We start from the raw sequence: 20,181 nt of genomic DNA on the forward strand, positions 1-20,181 counted from the left end.
GGCGTGCGCCACCACGCCTGGCCTGTCTTAAAAGTTTTTTAAGGAATAAGCTTTAAACAGAAAGAGGGAGGAGGGAGAGAGATAGGTATAGTTTCTGGTGACTTTATGTTGATATTTTACATAAAGTTTAGGTTAAGGAAAAATATCAAGTGTAATAGCACTGTCTGCCTGGAAACATGGTGGTATCAGGAGTGTAGTGTAGAGTCTGAATCTGAACAGCTGTGTCAAAGATGGGTTTCTGTGGTGAGGGAGAAAGGCTTTCCTTGTGTGTAAGTTAGTTACATTTTCAGCGTTGAGAACAACTGACTGACTCAGTGGCAGTGGACACAGAAAGATCAAGGACAGTTGGCAGCCACATTATTGAAGAGTCCAGCCTCAGGTACATAGTACCAGAGAGACCTGTTCTGGTCCCATGATGCCTTGAGCTCACTCCTTGATCCCAGCAGGTACCATAATGCGTATAGTGCTCTGAGCAAGCCAGAGAGGTGGCAGTCACCCATGTCCACCTGTGATCTAGCCTGTCATACGTGAGTGCTGCTTTTGGAAGACAGGACTCACTTGTTCTGTGCCTGGGTGGTGGGGGACAGTGATTCCATGAACAGAGAGTGCTTAAGCCTCCCAGGACTGCAGCCCCACCTTCCTGCAGAATGGGGCTTTACACTGCTTCTGTCACCCATCTTTATTCAGGGAAATAGAAGATGGGTCAGAGGATGGGGGCTGCAGCAGATTTTCAAGCCAAACCTGCAGACAGCTCTACCTTGTTTAAAATGGAATGTGCTTTATAAGAAACAAAACAAAACAAAACAAAAATGCTTTGGTAAACTGGTTGATTTTGATGGATGCTATAGAGAGAATTGAGTCATTTTGATAGGAATTTGTAGCTTTATGCCCCCAGAGGCCTTAGAAGTTTTTCAAAATCACATTTTATTTATTTTGCATGTATGTGTTAGTGTGCTTACATGTGCTATATATGTTTATAGCATGTGTGCCAGGGCATACATAGATCAGAGAACAACTTTTAGGGATAGATTCTCCTCTTCTGCCACCTGGATCCTAGGGATCGAAGGCTTGGTGACAAGTGACTATCTTGGCAGCCTACCAGAGGTGGGTGCCCTCTTGGCCTAGGCTTCTGTAAAGTTGCCTTTCGGTTGTGCTGTTGAAGGTCTGCAGAGGAAAACCAAAGAGCAAGCACCAAGTCAGTGGAATTCTTGGGCACTCGCTTGGTTATGTATAAAATAAAGGCAAGTGAGAGCCAAGGTAAGTCAGCCTTATGACGTGGATGCGAAGACTTTGTGACTTGATAGGTAAACTTGGCATAACCTAGAACCAGTTCACCTTACACACCCACCATTGAGGGCCCAGGATGTGGCCGAGTGCAGAGAGCATTAGCATGTGCCAGGCCCTGGCTTATATTCCCTAGCACTGCATATAAGCAAGATGGAATTGGCACATACTAGGAATTTCCAGTTTGTTACAAGACCATCCTAGTGGGATACTTTTTGGAAGACCCAGCTACTTAAAGCAAGTTTTATGGCAAGTAGGATCCATCATCTTTTTTTTTTTTTTTTTAAAGATGGCTGGCCCAGGATTCATAGAGATCCGCCTGCCTCTCCCTCCTGAGTACCAGGACTAAAGGCGTGCACCACCGGGCCTGGTGGATCCACCCTTTCTTTCTTTTGTATAAGAAGTAATCTAAGAAGTGTATGAAGAAGCCTGCAGATGCTGCTGTAGCTGCATGGGAGAGGAAACACTAGTCCTGTTTTGTTGTTGACAGTTGTTTAGCAGTGGCCACACTATGTGTCCTATAGAAGTGAGGCAGACATCTGTGTGGAGTGTTTTCTTTGTTTGCTCTCTGAAGTATGGTCGGTCTTGAGTGTATAGTAGGTACTCAAGTTATCTACTGACTGATTTTCTTGTGTGCTTCTAGCTCTTTGCTTAAGATAAGGAGGCTCCCAGAAGTTAGCTGTTGACCCTGCGTGAAAGGTCGCTGTGAATGGCTGTTGCCAGTGTAAAGAACAGATGTTGTCAGAAAATAAGGAAAAGGGAAAAACTGGTCAGTGACTAATAACATTATGGTATTTTGTGACGCCTTGAGTATATAGAAATAGCAACACAAAATTTCAGCAAAACAACCCAGAGAGTCCTGGTTTAAAATGTGTGCCTTTGCACTGTTCCCACGTGTGGTCTCCTGTTTAGTCATCATTCGAAATGATACAGTGATTAGTGTCTAAGGACTTTTTATACTTCTTCTCTTGCTAGTAGATAAGATACTGAAATTATTGCCATTTATTTTCTGGGAGGGTGGAGGTTATGTTAAACTGTGACCTCAAGGAAGAGCTGTGCTTCTGGCTGTTTAGTAAATGATGTTTTGTGTTGCAATTGTTGATAGATGTGAAGAGAAAAGCTCCTGTGAGTCGAGAAGCTGCAGTTGTGCTTGGGGGAGGGGAGAGGGCAAGGGGACCCCAGTGCAACTGTCTAACAAAGCAGGGGTTTCTTTATTTTAAGATTTATTTTAATTTGTGTGTGTGTGTGCGTGAGTGAATGCCATATATGTGCACGTGCTCATAGAATCTAAAAGAGGGTGTGTGATTGTTTGGAGTTGGAGTTACAAGCAGTTGTGAGACATCTGATGTTAGTGCTGGGGACTGAACTCTGGTCCTGCAGTGAGCAGCAAGCCCTCTTGGCACAGAGTCTGTCCCTAGGGTTTGGTATTTCAGAGAATACCGGGCCGTTGTCTTGGTATGTGTGTTGGATTGTTTGTTTGTTTTTGAGATGGGGTCTTAATATCTAGCCCGGGCTGGTTTCCATCTTACAGAGATCCTCCGGCTTCTGTCTCCCAAGTGCTGAGATAAGGTGGACCACCACACCTAACCTTACCAAACCATATTCTGAGCACAGACACAAAACTGCTTTAATCCTATTAAAAGTGATGGAATAAGGAAATATTTTTTTAATTATAGATTTATATGTGAATGTTCTGCTCACTTAATATACCTGTACATGTGTGTTACGGATGGCTGTGAGCCACCACATGTGTGAGGGGAGTCGAACCCAGGTTCTCTGTAAGACAAGTGCTCTTAACTGCTGAGTCATCTCTCCAGACCCAGAAAGTTTTATTGTTTCCCTCCCTCTCCCCCCTTCTCTCTCTCTCCCCCCTTCTCTCTCTCTCTCTCTCTATCTCTGGGTGGGTGGCTGGGTGGGTGGGAGGTATAACAAAGCAAGTTCTACTGTGCTGTTCTGCCTTTTTTTTAACTTGTTATTGATCCTTTGAATTCACACCATGCACCTGGTCCCATCCGCCTCTTCCCTTCATATATCCCCCTGCTACCCTTGCAGCCTCCCCTATAGAAAGTAAAGAATAAAGATAAAACAAAACAAATCTCATCCTGTCAGATGTGGTATGTTACAGTGTGTCTCACAGTACACCCTCTGTCCAAACCTCTGTACTTGCAGACGTTCGTTGCCTGAGTCCTTGGACTGGTTCAAGGCCTCTGGCTTCTGCTACTCTAACAATACTGAATGAGGGTGGGGACCTGAACTCCTCTTGGATATCCTGTTGTTGCCCTGTGTCATGGAGATCCCCCAAAGCTGGGGGATCTCCAACAGTTCATAGATGGAGTAGGTGTTAGGGTGGACCAACTCAAACCCTGGGTCTGGGCCTGGGTGGTAGCCAGATTGGTTAGCCTGCCAGTTCTCCAGCACCCATGCCACTAGGGCCAGCTCTACTGTGCTGCCCAGGTGAGGTGCAGGGAGTGCTGGAGCCAGCGAGGTGTGGGGGACAGGGCCACCTCTGTGCAGCCTTTGGACATCAACATGGTCCCAGGTGGCAGCCCAGACCAGGGGTGTCCACGTGGTCTTTGGTGGCGACATGGACCATGGATACACACATGGCCTCATTGGCAGCACAGGCTGGGACTCCACCATGGCTGTATATGTCAGCTCTGGCTACTCAGAGCAGGCTGTTTCCCTCCACACACACACACACACACACACACACACACACACACACACCCTCAAGTCTTCGGTTCCACCTCTTTTCATAATGCTCAAACCATTCCACTTCTCTTTCTGTCCCACCTCTCCACCACATACTTGCAATGGTGTGGCTCCCCTGTGAGCAAGCCACTACATGGGCAGGCTTCTGGGAGTCAGTCTGCCTGCCCATGCTACGTGACAGCGGGCCACTGTTCTAGTGTAAGGGAAGATGCATTTGTTATACACATATGTGTTGAGAATGATCAGCTCTGGAAAGTGAGAAAAAGGCACCAACAAAACAGCCAGAGTTAGGCAGGCAGTGAGCTGTCTCAGCCCAGTAACCTGACTTAAATCCCTGGAACCCACAGTGGAAAGAGAACTCCCAGAGTTGGCTTCTGACGCCCACGTGTTCTGTGGCACACACTCTCCCTCCTCCACAATAGCAGTATTTTTCTAAATATTTAAAGGCCAACATCCCTGTCTTGTCTTTGTGTTCCGACTGGGAAGAGCGGTGCTGTGTGAGTGGACCCCACAGATTGGGAGCTGGGGAAAGCTGGGCTGGTAGGGAACATAGAGTAGGATGGAGTTGTGGTCTGGGAGGACTTCTCTGCTCTGCACAAATTGCTGCTGTCGGAGTTGAAGAACAGTGTGGTGGGAACGGGCACCATGGGGCCATGTTTGAATTTGGGCTTTACTGAGGTATTGGTGCCTTTGGAGGGTTTAAGGCTACAGGTGACTAATTTGTTCTCCTGAATGAAAAGAAAGCACAGCTGCCTAATCAACTGTGTTTAGGGCAGGGTGAGGCAAAATGCAGTTCTTTTGTATGGCATTTAGAAGTTGCTTTGCTTTTGATCCACCCAAGAGTCCTAGATGCAGGAGATGTAAGTTTGATGTTCATCCATTGGTCCTGGGCTCCTCTGAGAAGATGGCTGCGTTGCAGTACCCAGATGATGTTCCTTCAGCTGAGTGGACAGCTGTTGTTTGTCACTTCTTGCACCTTTATGCATATTTTCCCATGCAAGTAATTCATGGTTCATAGATATTGCAGCTGGGTAGGACTGTTTAATTTCCCCTCCCCTCCCCTCCCCCAAGCTTGGCAGCTTGCGTAGTATTTTCTAGAACCACAGAAGTTAGACCACAAGAAAGAGGCTTTCGGGTCAGATCCAGCCCAAGTCACCAGTCCCAGTGTGTCCTGTGGTATCTTCAGCAGTAGAGGCTCAGCCTCAGCCTCTGAGAGGCAACCCACGGCTATATAGATAATCCCTGTTGTCCTGGGACTCACCCAGACTGCCCTGACCAGTCCTTCTAAAGGAGGTTTCTTAGGTTTTATTAGTCTGTGGTTCTTGTGGAGAGTGTTGTCAGCCCAAGTAGCTTACCTTCCTTTAAAGTAAATGTGCCTGTGTATGTGTGTGTGTGCATGTGTGTGTGTGTATATCTATAAATACACTTATGTATACATTGTATATAATATTAGGTACATATGAAGTATTATAATTCCTCAAGGCTTTATCAAGCAGCCTTAATTTTATTCGCCTCTTCTGTTCTGCCGTCCCTCTCCTGCAGTTAGAGGTCTCCCAGCATTGTTAGGCCACACTCCGCATCATGGCTCCTGTGTCCAGTATGTTTGTTTGTTGTTGTTCTGATTGCTCTGGCTCTCTGGGGTTTTCTGGTTCCATACGAATTTTAGATTTTTTTTTCTATTTCTGTGAAAAATGTTGTGGGTATTTTGATGGGAATTGCATTGAGTCTGTACATTGGTTTAGGTAGGATGGTCATTTTCATAATATTAATCCTGCTGATCCACAAACACGATGTCTTTTCGTTCTCTAGTACTTCTCTGAATCTCTTCCGAGATTTGAGGTGTTTGTTTAGGTCCTACACCTTCCTCAGGTCTGTCCCGAGGTGTTTTGTCGTCTTAGATGCTCCTGAATATGGGAGTATGTCTGTGATGTCATTTTCTGTGTATGGTTTTGGTGTATACAAAAGCTGTTGGGTTTTTTACGTTGCTTTTGTAACTGGCCACTTTGGATTTCATGTATGATGTCATCTACAGATTGAGATGTCTTGACTGTCCTTTTCTTGCTGACCCTTTAATTCTCTCCTGCCTTATCGCTGCAGCTAGTGCTTGTGGCATCACATTGAGAAGGAGTGGGGCTGGTGGGCAGCCTCGCCTATTGCTTGACCTCAGTGGGATTGCTTCAAGTTCTTCTCTCAATTTAGGATGACACTGGCTGTGGGTTTGTCATTTTCAGCCTTTAGTATTTTAACTCTCTGGGGACTTCTACCATGAAAGCATATTTGGTTTTGTCAAAGGCTTTTTCTGTGTCTACTGAAATGGTCATGTGATTTTTGTCTTTAAGTTTAATTATGATTTATTATATTTATTGAGTTACATATGTTTAACCAACTCTGCATTTCCCAGAAAAAGCCAACTTTACCATGATGGATGATCCTGATTTGTGCTGGTATTTGTTTTTCTAGTATTTTATTGAGGATTTTTGCATTTTTTATTTTGTGTGTGTATATGTGCATGTGTATGTGTGTTCCATTTTTGTTCATACCTGTTAAAGCTGTTTTATGTTTATGTTCTCTGTCTGTCTCCCCCTGCTCCTTGTTTGTGTCTGTAGTTGTTTTGTTTAATATTATAACTGAAAAGAGAAATTTGTGTCATATAGTTGCTATCAGAATCAGAAAATGTACAAAAGACCAAGAGGGATACAGTGTTATGGGGTCAGGGGTATACTGTGAGAATGTTTCCTTATACAAGTGAAAAATAGTTCTTGTATTTTCCTCATTATCATGAAATAGTTTTTGTATAGATGCTGTTTCTAAAATTAGAAAATATTGACTTACCAAGTGTTTAATGAATATGGTTACAAGGATATGCCCAAACCATTCTACTGTTACACATGCATGTGGAGAGAGAGAAAGAGAGAGAGAGAGAGAGAGAGAGAGAGAGAGAGAGAGAGAGAGAGAGAGAGAAACAAAGACCACGACCCAGACAGACAAACACACACAGAAAGAGACACACAGTTCATGCCTGCATGAACACATGCATATATACATGTCAGGAGCATGAGTCTGCAGTGTTGGAAGGAGCTCCTTGAGCTGAGGGTCTGCTTCTTGCTCATGGTGCAGACGGATCGCATCCTGTGCTGGGCACCTTCCTTAATATGCTCAGTGCCCAGCTGATTCATTAGCTCACCAAACAGCCAAACTGGTGACTCTGGGGGCAAAGAGGAAAGCTGCTAACCACCAGGAGCAGTCAGAGAAAGTCAGGTGGAGCTGAGCAGGGCCACGTGAGGCAGCTCTGGGTGAAAAGATAACTCGTGTCCATGTGTGCCACCCAGTGGGGCCTGTGTCCAGCAAGCAACTGTCAGGCTGTGTGAGTAACTTAGGGAGAGGAGGGGAAGAGAAAGGGAGACAGCAAGAGCACTCCCAGGTGGCCCAATGACTTAACAGACACCTGTCCTCTAGCATGGGCCTAGGACCTAGTGGGAAGAACTCTTGTTTTCCCATGGGGGCTAGTTAGCAGTGTAACCCTATGATGGCAGAGAAGCATGGGTAGAGCACACGTGACTAATTCACATATCAAAGGGAAGGTGTCCAGTTGTGTTCCACAACCCAGTGCTGCCTCCATTAGGACTGACCTCATTTCCCAAGTTGGAGCCACGGAGAGCACTGAGATTGTTCAGGTAGAGACAAGAGCAAGAAGAAATGAAACAAGAGAGCCCTCAAGAGAGCTGTGGAGGGGTAGCGTGGTCCGAGGAGTGCTTGAGAGCCACCTAAGGAAAAGAGTTTAAGACAGAAAGAGGAAGAAGTTTGAGGGATGGAGAGCAGAAGTAGTGAAGTGTCTGGCCAGTGTCTGATGTGACATGTGCTTGTCAGTTCGTAGGAATTGAACAGAGCATCCACTTCCAGCTCCACAGTGCCTTGTATTTAATTAGGAGATGCTCAGCTACTTACCAGTGTGTCAAAGTGAAAGATGGGATAGTTGCTGCCTTAATGTATTATGCACACTTGACTGCTGTTTTGCCTATGGTGGATGTTTGAAAACCAACGTGTGTATCTCACACTGAAATGAATATGTGGTGCTGCTCAAGTATCTTTCTGACAGTGTTTGAATCCAATCTTACAGTAGTTTTTCTCTGTCTGTTTGCGTAGCTTGGCGCCTGTGTTCGCTCTCTTTGTTCCATTTCACTGCTCCATCCCAAGAGTCCAGGTGGCGCAGATCCTGGGCCCGTTGTCCATCACAAACAAGACATTGATTTATATATTGGGACTACAGGTACGGTATTCATTTTATGCTCACATTTCTCTAACCAGATCTGGGTACTTTTGGTTTTTGTTTTATTTTGTTCTTTTTTCTCATTTGATCTCCTTAAACCATTTTTTCCCCATAAGTTTGGCTTCGTGATCTATATCAGATGTTCGGAGGAAGTGTTACTGAGTAAGAACATCAGAGTATGGAAGGTACTAGAATACATTCATAGCCTTTAGAAATCTGATAAAAGCTTTCACTGTAATTTGTATCAGTGGAAAGTATACATTCATTTAATCTTGCAGTTGTAACTACATTTAAGAAGCATAGTTTGAAATGGAAAAAATATGAGAATAGTGAACATGGAAAATCAGTGTCATTGTCAGTTATTATGTACTACGCCACCAGCCCATCCAAGCCATGGAGTATGCCACGAGCAATAGCAAGCTGAGTCTATAATACCAGCTCCAGAGTCTGGAGCAGGAAGATTTTAGGTTCAAGACCAGACGGGGCTAGAGAATACACACAGGGCACCCTGTCTCAAAATTCTAAAAATACAGAAAAAAAGACAGAACTAGGAACTGGAGAGGTGGCTCATTGGTTCAGAGTGTGAGCTGCTCTTAACCATGTGAGGACCCATGGAGTTCCCATCACAGCTCCCAGCTCCCAGCTCCCATCCCCACTCGCCAGGCAGCTCATAACTGCCTTTACTCCATCCAGCTCCAGACCCGACATCCTCTTTTCACATCTGCAGATACCCACACTCACACAGAGATACACAGACATGTAATTTAAAAGGACACAAATCATGTTTTAAGTGAGAACAGACCTAGGGACACTTCTCAATGGTAATGTGTTTGCCTAGCGTGTCCAAGACCCCAGGTTCAATTTCCAACATACTCCCCCTTCTGCAAAGAAGAGAAGGCAGAAGCATCACTCACTCTGGTGCTTCTGTGTAGTCAGCCTTTGTCTGACTTAAAAACTCAAATTCCAAGGTCATCTCCCTAATATCCAGCCTGTGCCCACTGCTCCCTCAGCCTGAGGCCTGTTGTAGAAAGTACATGTGCTCTCCCGTTTTCTGAAACGTTTTTCTTTGAATTGAATTCTGTGTGCGGTCTCGCCCCCTCCCCCTCCCCCCTCTCCCCCTTCCCTCTGGTGCTGGTGTTACATTCATACATCACTGTGTTGACCTTTTCTGTGTGCTGTGGGTTCTAGACTCGGGCCTTCATGCTTCCATGGCATGTACTTCATGCACTGAGCCATCTATGCCTGCCCACCCCCACCCTGGTTCTTTCATACATATTTCTCTGGCTTTCTCTCTCCCCACTGTGGACACTTGAAACCAGGAATATTAGATAGGCGAGTGGATGGTGGGTGGGCAACTAACTTTAATCGTTGTAAGAGCCAGAATGCGTGTTTGGAGACACATGTGCAGGTCATTGGAGGATGGCTTACAGAGTAAGTGTGAGGTGAACACTTGACCGCACAGAGTTCAGCCCAGAGGCATACTCATACCCTTCCGAATGCAAGCAGAAACTTGGAACTAAGAGGAGCATCAAAGACCAAAGAAATTATTACTTTTTACTGTCAAAATGACAGGTTGTTTTACTTGTGTATGAGAGGTGGGTGGGTGGTAAGCACAGAGCCATAGGGCAAGACACTACAGTCACACCTCCTGTTACTGCCCAACTGGGCGAAGCACTCAGGGTCCCTCCTCATTGGCCGATGAGAAATCTGAGTCAATACATGAGAAGCTTGGAGAGCAGTGCTCTGACTAGAATATGACAGCTGGTTTGGGGTTCCTCTCTCACAGGAGAGAATTATAAAGTCCTTGTCATCTTCGTTCTCACCTGTGTTGTCATGAGAGTTGGGTGTTTGTAAAATGAATTCATAATCCTAGCTAGCCTGTATAAAAAAAACATAATCCAGGTATTTTACTTATAAGCCTTACGCCTTGATTGGGCAGGATTGGAGCTATTCTGATTCCTCATCCATAAGGTCCCTTGTCACTTGCTTGCTGTTTCTCCTGGCCACGTGCTCATGGTCCATCTTCTCTCATGGTGGCCTCCTCCACCTCCCTCTCCTTTCTTCTTCTTCTCCCTCTACCTGCAAACCCCTCACTCAAGTCCTACCTTTCTCCCCCCACAGCCCAATCACAAGCTCTACCCTTTTATTGACCAGTTAAATTGGGGAGCAAGGTTCACGTAGCAGCATCACTTGGTGTATGTGAGGATCTGCTTGTCTGGGGCAAGCACATCTTGAGAGCCAGTACTTAGCATTAAAATACAAGCAATGTCAGACCAACCCACTATATTTCCCCCTTTTGCCTAAATGTCCAGTCCATTTATATTTGGCAACTTAGATAAAGTATTCTATTATCCTGTCTCAGTGAGTTCAGAGTTCTGTATCTAAGTCATTTTCTATCCTAACTTGTATTGCCATCCTAAAAACATCTTCTTAGACCTAGACCATCTTAAATCCTAAACAACTTAAGCTTATAGTAAGGCTATGAGTATCTAGTCTTCAAACTGCGTCATCAGAGACCTGAGAAGGAATAAATGTCACCTGAGTAAGTAGGAAGTGCAGACAAGCAGCTTCTAAGACAGAATCGACAGACAGCTGGCTGCCTGGACAGCTACCCAGTAATCTCTGTAAAGTTGGAGCATTCATCTTCAGCCTTCTGGCCCAGTATATTTGACAGACCTTTTGTAAAGCAGGAATTATGAAGGACTTTCTTACCCTGTCTTGGCAGAGCTTGGCACTTGACTTTCCTGCATCGTTTGTCCTTTCTGGACAGCATTTTGTCTGTAGTTGAAGCAAGGGCATTTCCTTTGCCCAGTGCCTAGCTTGCCACAATTGAAGCAATTCCATATGGAGGTTCTTTGATGTGTTTCATCTTACAAGTTGAATGGGGTGCTACAAGGAGCTAATATGTCTCAATGTCAAAAAAGCCTTAAGTTAATAAAAGCATCATTAAATGCCATATTCTGTGAGTCTCTGCCACTTTTGAAGACCATCTCTCTATTCGTAGCATATTTGAACAAACATGTTGCCAGCTACCTATCATCTGTTCAACCTTGGATGTATATTTCTGTGATGATCTAGATTAGTATCTGACATCATCAGTTTGACTATTAACTTACATTTCTTAACCATCTCTAATAGTTTGTAATGGCAGCTGTTAGACAGATTGGAGCTTTACATTGTATCTTTAAAGATGATAGAGGAACAATATCTCATATAAAAACTGAAAATATATGTACATTATGAATATCAAAACCTTAAATTTGTATCTATACACAATAATCTAAACCAGTGTAACCTTTAAATTTGTATCAGTATACAAAATTCTGTACCAGTATAACAAAACCTCAATTTTGCGTCAAAATACAAAGATCTATACCAATGTTAGATTATGGCTATAAAATGGTTTTTGTTTGTTTGTTTGTTTAAGAGTAGATTCAATAATATACTCCCCATTTTTATTATTTTTAGAATATTACTATATTCCCCCATTTTCTTCTCAGCCCACTCTCCCTTTCTAAGGAAGAAAAGATAGAGAAAAGGAAAGGGAAGAGAAAAGAAATCCCGAGTCTAACCTCCCCATTTTGTTTCCCCCTTGTCCAAGACCATAACTGTTTGTAACCATTCCCTTAAATGATGAGAGACATCCCACATCCAATGAATGGCCAAAATTCCTCTACCCCACCTCATGGGAAACAGGCAGAGTTTTCTTTCTTAAAATTGCTTCCTGCTGATTTGGGGCATAGTTTTCTTCTGGGGGCCTAATGAAAATGAGACAACTGTTAAGTCTTAAGAAAGCCAGCAATAGCATTTGTTGTCCAGTCTCTGTATGCTGAGAAGGTTCAGATTTAAGTGAAGTCCTGCTTGGATCAGCCTTCAAGGCTGGACCTAAAGAGCTGTTTGGAAGGTGCCCTGGAGGCAGAGTTTTAGATGGAACAACATTGATCAGTCTGAGGTAGGACCAGGTAGGATACTTGTCAGCATCTCAGCATCCCTGAGGGTGAATCTGGTGGGGGTTGCTTTTCTTTCTCTTTCTCTTCTTTTCCTGTGAACATAAAGCTTCCAGAGGTAGTACATATTACTGTATTAACATGATGTGTGGAATGTACAGTGTGTGTCGATCAGTTAAAGATGGTTTTCTCCTCTTTGAGCATATGAAAGGATGGCAGGATGAATCCTGAGGACGTTTGTAGCCAAAGATTTATTGACTATGCATACTGAAGTTATGGCTGGAGACATTTTTATGACCCAGGCAGTTTCAGACTTGCTTCATTTAAAGGGATCAGCATATTACATTATCTGTGTTGGTCCTTTTGATTTTTTTTCTTGTCTGTAGCCGAGTTCTTCAGGAGGTCTCCTCATCTCGTATCTGGTTTTTATCAGTTTGGAGGAACCCAAAGCTTTTCTTTTCCTGTGGAAATAAATACAAGCATAACCTCTCCACCAGTGCAACACATTTTCTGTTTTCCATTCTGAGGGTAGGGCATCTTTAAAGTATACAGGCTGGTTTAGTTCAGCAGTCTTTTCCATAATCCAGTATCTCTAGCAGCTGTCAGTATCAGCAGTTATCATTAGCATTCAAAAAATTTAAAGTTAATAAAGTACTATGTAATCTATCTCTGCAGGTCTTTATTACCCTTTTTTATTTGTTAAGCATTTCTTTTAAAGTACAATTGGATCTCTCCACCATTGATTTTACCTGCAGTATGTTTTACATCATCATATGTAAAAACAAAGTCATTTCATGTTACTAAAGACATATGCTGGAGCATTGTCAGTCTTAATTTGCCTAGGTGTTCTTATAATGGCCATAGCGTCTAATAAATGAATAAAACCAGAATCAGCCTTTTCAGAAGCTAAAGTAGACGCTCATTCACAAATCCTGAATCTGTGTCTATAATATACAGTACATACTTAGTTTGCAAAACTCTGTAGAATGAAGCACATCCATTTGCTGACTTTTATTCCTTTGGGTAACCTTAGGGTTGCTTCCTGCAGGTAATGGAGTTTGGGTGTATAATGAGCAAGTAGGATATGTCTTTACAATCTTCTTGGCTTCTTGCCACGTGATAGAGAAGTCTTTCTTTAAATTTTTGTTGTTGATAATGGTATTTTTAAAGTGAAATTCTGAGCCCCTAGTGCAATTCCTATTAATAGCTGATCAATTTGACTATTAACTTGTGCCAGAGGGCCTGGCAGACCTGTATGGGACCTGATGTGTGTTATATACAGTGGATAATTCCTACTTCTGGTCACTTGTTGTAATTGAATAAACAGTGAATCAAATTCAGAATCATCCTGAATAAGCTCAGCAGTTTCTATGTGCAAGACAACTCTTTTTGCATATTGAGAGTCAATTACTATGTTAAGAGATTCTTGAGAATCTAATAACACCATAAGGATTGCATTTAATCCTGATATTTTAACTGATTTGTCAGGACGCTGAGCCACCTTACTTACATTTGTCTGAGTTATACCCTGCCTTTTCTTGTTTGTTTGCATCAGTATGGAATGTTAAGGGCTCCAGAAATTGGGGTTCCTTTTTTATACAAGGGAGAATCCAATTAGCTCTTTTTGTGAACTGGAGTTGCTTGCTTTTAGGGTATTTGTTGTTAAATCTCTTCCTAAAAAATCACTGCAAGCTCTTTGCCAATGTTCATCTCATACCCATAATGAAGCCCTCGGTAAGTAATGAAGCCTTAGTAAAAGGTGCCACAGTCTCAGCTGGATTCGCTTCATGTAGTGACGAAGTCTCATTTTTTCCTTTAGTATCTATTCAAAAACCTGTATAAGTTTTTAATTTCTTCCTCTGTTTATGTGTTAAAAATATCCATTCTAAGATATAACCTTCCCTCTGCTTGAGAATTCCTGTAGGGGAATGAGTAGAAGGCAAGGTAACTAAGGTGCAGGCCATCTTTGGATCAGTATGATCTAGATGTGTACCCTGCAATTTTCTTTCTATCAGAGCCAACTCCTTTTCAGCCTGAGCTGATAATTTTCCCAGTGTATTTAAATCTATATTTTTAAAAAAGATTTCTTTCTTCCTTTCTTTCCTTTCTTTTCTTTCTTTCTTTCTTTCTTGTATATGAGTACACCATTGCTCTCTTCAGACACACCAGAAGAGGGCATCAGATCCCATTACAGATGGTTGTGAGCCACCATGTAGTTGCTGGGAATTGAACTCAGGACCTTTGGAAGAGCAGTCTGTGCTCTTAAGGGCTGAGCCATCTCTCCAGCCCAAATTTTTATCTTCTTGTAAGACTTGAAATAAATTGCTTAGCTCTAGAATAGCCAAAGCAATTGTAGGCTTTGCTTAGTTAGTACCTCCTCTTAGTTTTTGGAATTATTAAGAGTCCTTGATTGGTCTCTCCTGATTTGTATCTTTTGTGGTCTAACCTTTTGTAGACGTATTTTATGTCCTTGATAATTAATAGAATCTTCTCTTTTGTATTTTCTTGGGGGCAATTTGTAATCCCCAACAAGGGGATTACACTGTATATAACACACATCAGGTCCCATACAGGTCTGCCAGGCCCTCTGGCACAAGTTAATAGTCAAATTGATCAGCTATTAATAGGAAGTGCACTAGGGGCTCAGAATTTCACTTTAAAAATACCATTATCAACAACAAAAATTTAAAGAAAGACTTCTCTATCACATGGCAAGAAGCCAAGAAGATTGTAAAGACATATCCTACTTTCTTTATTTCATCAAACAGTCTTTCCAAGGTATCTGTATCTAAATCAGCCAATAAGATAACTTCCATATAATGATAAATTACTGATTAAGGAAATTGATTACGAATTATCTACAATGGCTGTTGTAGGTACACCAAAAAATTGGCACTAGTTAGGACTGTGTCACATTCCCTGTGGTAGGACTTCCCAATGGTATTTCTTTATTAGACAACTTCTAGTAAAAGAGAAAGCAATCATGTTCATGTAGAGGAATTGTGAAAAAGCAATTTTTCAGATTAATCACTATGATAGGCCATTCCTTAGGCAATAAGGAAGGCAATGGGATTCCAGGCTGCCAGGAACCCATTGGCTGAATAATCTTATTAATTGCTCTGAGATATGTCAGCATCCTCTATTTGCCAGACTTCTTTTTAATGACAAATATTGAAGAATTCTAAGGGCTGGTAGACTCTTCTATATGGTGAGCCTCCAACTGCTCCTGGATGAGCTGTTCTAGTAGTCTTTCTTTTGTCAGCGACCATTGTTCAGTCCAAAAGTGGTCAGTCAACCACCTTAGTGGTAAGGCTGTTGGTGCTTTACCAGCGCTGGCTCCCAATGTAAAGTTGAAGTGTCAGCCTCTGCTCTATCTTGTTTATGGGCAGTCTGTAACTGTCTTTGATTAATTAACTTAATTTCTCATTAGGAGCATCAACTACTTTGTGTCTTGCCTCTAAAGTTGGAGTGATGTTAATCTGTTTTCCATTGTTGTAGCAGACTTCTTCCTCATAAGTTTATAGCTATATTAGCCACACATGGCCTTAATTTTCCTGACCTTCAGGCCCAGTACATTTCAGCCATCTGGTACTTTGTTTTATCTCAGATAACATTTCAACTCCTTGCAATTGAATATCTACCTCTTGAAGTGACCAATCTGGAGGCCAAGATTTTGGGGAGAGAATGATGTTTGCTCTGTGTCAACCATTCCTTCAATTTCAATATTAGCACCAATGTAAAATGAATTTATAATTCTAGCTAATTGATATAAAAGACACTCAATCCAGGTATTTTATATATAAGCCATAAGCCTAAATTGGGCAGGTTTGGAGCTATTCTGACTGATTCCCCAGCTATAAGGTCCCTTGTCACTTGCTTGCTGCTTCTCCTGGCCATGGTCCATCTCTTCTCACGATGGCCTCCTCCACCTCCCTCTCCTTTCTTCTTCTCCCTCTACCTGCAAACCCCTCACTCGATCCTCAAGTCCCATCTTTCTCCCCCCACAGCCCAATCACAAGCTCTAGCCTCTTACTGACCAGTTAAATTGGGGAGCAAGGTTCACATAGCAGCATCACTTGGTGTATGTGAGGATCTGCTTGTCTGGGGCAACCACATCTTGAGAGCCAGTACTTAGCATTAGAATACAAGCATCATCAGCCTAACCCAGTACAGGTGTGCACTGAACTAGCTTCCATGCCAGACCAAAGGTTAAGTGACAGCAGCAGCCACAGCTTCCCTTTGTGTCAACACTGGAGCAAATTCTGCAGCTTCCTTCCCTCCATGTCTGTGTGTGTTTTGTGTGTCTGGGTTACATATACAGAACCATGAGGTTTCTATCTAGCACATTGGTAGCAGTGAATCTGAGCTTTGCTATTTCAGTCTTCTGTGTCTTTCTCCATGATCCTGAAACTCCCAACCTAACCTTCCAGAATAAGCAAGAAGCCACAGGACATTTCAATCATATGGGGACACTTGGAGATGCCTTGTGATTTTTGTTTTGTTGTTCTTGTTTTTTTTTTTAAGAACCTTGAGCACACATCTCTCAGATAAAAATGTGTCAGTCAAAAGAAGAAATTGTAGAAGTTGGGTTCAGTTTTTCCTCCTCGCCCCATGCTCCCAGAAATAAGACACAGACTCAAAATATATTTACAAATACCTTAGCCATATAGCTAGGCTCTTTTACTAGATCATAACTAAAATAACCCATTTATTTTAACCTACATTCTGCCATGTGGCTGGTTACCTGTGCTCAGGTAACATGTGTCTATCTCTTCAGATATTCCCCAGGTGGATCTTTTCCACGTTTGGCTCTATCCCAGAATCCTTTCTGCCTCCTGGACATCCCACCTTTCATTTCCTGACTAACTTATAGGCCATGGGCTTTTTAATTGACAGGCGATGCATCCATACAACACACAAGATATTCTGTGTACAAGAAATTTCATGAGGTCTAATTCCAATGCCCTTCATACCTCTGCATCAGTTAAAACTGTGTTCCCAGTAGCATATTCTTTTTTCCCCAATTTTAATAACTTTAATTTTTTTAGCAAAACATATTAAATAAAACAAAACCACCACAACGAAGCAACAGAGGGAAAAGAGCCCCAAGAGAAGTCATAAGACTTAGTCCTATTCATTCACACACTCAGAGTCCCATAAAAGTACTAAACTGGCAGCCATAATATATACACAGAGGACCTAGTGTTGCCACTTACTCTTGTCTTGGGTGAACTAGAATGAGGGTTCTCACCCCTGAAGAAGGGTTCTTACTGTTGGGTGTGGACATAGATGCTGGCAAGTTCTCCCGTCTAAGTGTAGACAAAGCAATGATGAGAAATTAAAATGAGGTTATCTGAAGAGCTATGATGGATCATTACCTAGCACTGAGAGTGGACAATGACCATTCTGCATTAGTAGTGCACTTATTTGTGATGTTTTCAGTAAGTCAGCTACGGTGTATAAATAAGAATAAGCTTGAGATCCAGGTATTTTTCTTTGCATGGCAGGGGCCAGGTCCCACACATGTGTCATCAGCTACAGAAAGTCTGGAGTGTTCAATGAAGAGATTCCTGTCTTATTTTCTTTTAAATAAAAAGTTGCCTTCACTTTTAAATTGCTTCCCTGAATTATGGCGTGCATGGTTAATATCTAACTGCGGGGTCACGTGGCGTGTGTGCAGTGAGTGCTGTGGATGGCGGTGCACTTCATTCATTTCAGTTGCCTTTGTTTTCTTTTGTAGCTTTTCACCTCTGGGTCCTACATCTGGATTGTAGCCATGAGTGGACTTGTAAGTGTCATTTTTTTTTAAACTTCCTTCCCCTGATTTCCTCTCTTTATTTTTTGAAAGGAAGAAAAATAGAAAAAAAAAATGTCATGCATATAGATGGTGGGTAATACACACCCGTCTTCCTCCTTCCTTCCTTTGCCCAGGTCAGGCATAGCTCCACACTCCTTCCCTGGTGACTAAAATAGCACAGCTACACAGAAAATCAAAGTCAAGTCAGAGGAGGCTGGGTTGTCTCAGTTTCCAAAGTTACTTTGATGAAGGTTTTTAGATGAGGTTTTTGCCAGAGTTGGTTTTAAAGGGCATTAGTAGCCTAACTCATAGTAAGAGGGAGATGACAGAGGAGGAGGAGGAGGAGGAGGAGGCTGGGCGGGCTAAGCAGGGGAGCTGCTCTGCTGCTCTCCACTGTGTGAGATGCACTGTTGGGGAGGGGAAGATGAGGAGACTTGCGGGTCAGGTATGTGTGTAGCCAGAGAGGGAGGAAGGGAGCATGCCAGAGCGCTTATCTGTGCAGGATTTCCCTTCTCTCTCCTATGTCCACAACAGTTCATTATACTCTAGGAGACATTTTGAAAGAAATTTAGAGCATGTGGCCAAGTTGGATGCTTCATGACCTGAATGTAAACCATAAATTTATGAAAATCAATTTGTGACTAGTGTGTATAGAAAATAGTTTCAATCTCTTTTTTGAAAAAAGGTCTAAGACAATTACAGAATAGATTTATAGGACTATGCCCGACGTCAGAGGGGAACTCAGAAGTAACTATGCCACACTCTGCAGACTCTGGCACCAGCCTGGCACCAGCTGCCTTTGTTTTCTGAGGGAGTGATTAAGCCACCTTGAGTTGTCCTGTGCCCTCTCGTGGCTCTTTTCAAACCCCGAGTTAAAGACATTTTAGAGAGAACACAGTCATTCATTTCCCTCAGCCCCAGATTTTGACTCTGTGGATCAAGAACAAAAACTGTCTTCTCCTTATTCCATTGTTTCCCTGAGACAGCTGGGTCTTCCTACCCTCCTCATCCCCCCACTCCTCACTGTCTCCTCTCTCCTGTCTCTGTCTCTCCTCTGTTCCTCTCCCCTCCCTCCTTTCCTCTCCTCTCTCTTCCCCCTTCCTCTCTTCCTTCTCTCCTCCCCTGCCTTCCTCTCCCCTCCCTCCACCCTTGATATTGGGTTTTATTCTGACCCCTGGTTCTCCTTAAGCTCACAGCTGCCTCACGCTGCCATCTGATATTCTTGAGACCCATGATACTTGCCAGTCATTCTGGGACCAGTTTTGCCTCCAGGCCACGAGCCCTCCTCTCCCTAGTGTGGCTCATCCCCACTGAGAGCCTGGCAGTGAGCTCTGCACTTAGGCAGTGTTATCCATCCGAGGCCTACTCCACCCTAAGCGGTGATGTTCTAAAGCATGCAGGAACACGAGAACCACCTTTTAATCAAGCAAGGTTTGCGTTTCTTTATTTAGTACCACACTGTGATGCATTTATTTAAGGTGTCCATCCCATTTACGTTCTCTATTCTGCTGTTAGACTTCTGGTAGTAAATTAAGTGCTCGCTGTCACCTCAGAGGTTCACGGTGTGATGGCCACTGCTCTAGAGTTGGAGGTTATGTCTCTCAACTGCTGGTCTTTCTGGACTCTAAAGTGTTTGTTCTGAAGTCACTGTCCTTTCCAGTCTGAATTTTATCAGAGGGTATAGGTACCAAAGAATCTCTAAAATAAAATTATTTTTTTTCCAGAGGAATAAAAAAGCCCACACTGTGTTCAAAATAGAATTTCAAAATGACTGGACATTTTAAGGAATGCACTATCATTAGTTATTCATGAGCCAATTGAATTTTCTTTCACAGTAATTATCTCAAAATTATATATATATCCATTTTATTTTCCCAGCTTATAGATAATACACTGTTTATTTCTGATGACTGACTATGAGCTAGCTATGTATGGTTGAGCTCACATCTGGCATTTGCAAAATCCCTCGCACCAATTAGTTAATTAACATAAAATGACTGATATGGGTGCTGATTGTAGCTAGTTTTCTTCATGCTATACCACACATGCTGGTGCTCGTTTCCGACTTACTGTGTTCTCTTTGGCTTTATCCAGAAAGCCCACACTCTTATGATATACGTCATATATAATATGGTGAAAAGATAAAGATGATTATACAGGGGTATTTAATTTAT

The 20,181-nt window shown here is 42.8% G+C and overlaps 1 protein-coding gene across 2 annotated transcripts in view; it reads left to right on the forward strand.

Moving 5' to 3' along the window:
• Ubac2 (UBA domain containing 2) overlaps positions 1-20,181 on the forward strand; it is a 145,183-nt gene that overhangs the window by 84,812 nt on the left and 40,190 nt on the right. Inside the window, exons 5-6 of one of the 2 annotated variants that reach the window (XM_021182051.3) lie at positions 8,140-8,263; positions 17,951-17,998. In XM_021182051.3, coding sequence (XP_021037710.1) covers positions 8,140-8,263; positions 17,951-17,998 — 172 coding nt within the window. The remainder of the gene's footprint in view (positions 1-8,139; positions 8,264-17,950; positions 17,999-20,181) is intronic. The other variant, XM_021182053.3, reaches the window with a different exon arrangement.

Source organism: Mus caroli, unplaced genomic scaffold (genome assembly GCF_978045245.1).
Source record: "Mus caroli unplaced genomic scaffold, Mus_caroli_1 scaffold_12, whole genome shotgun sequence".
In the NCBI taxonomy this organism is placed as follows: domain Eukaryota; kingdom Metazoa; phylum Chordata; class Mammalia; order Rodentia; family Muridae; genus Mus; species Mus caroli.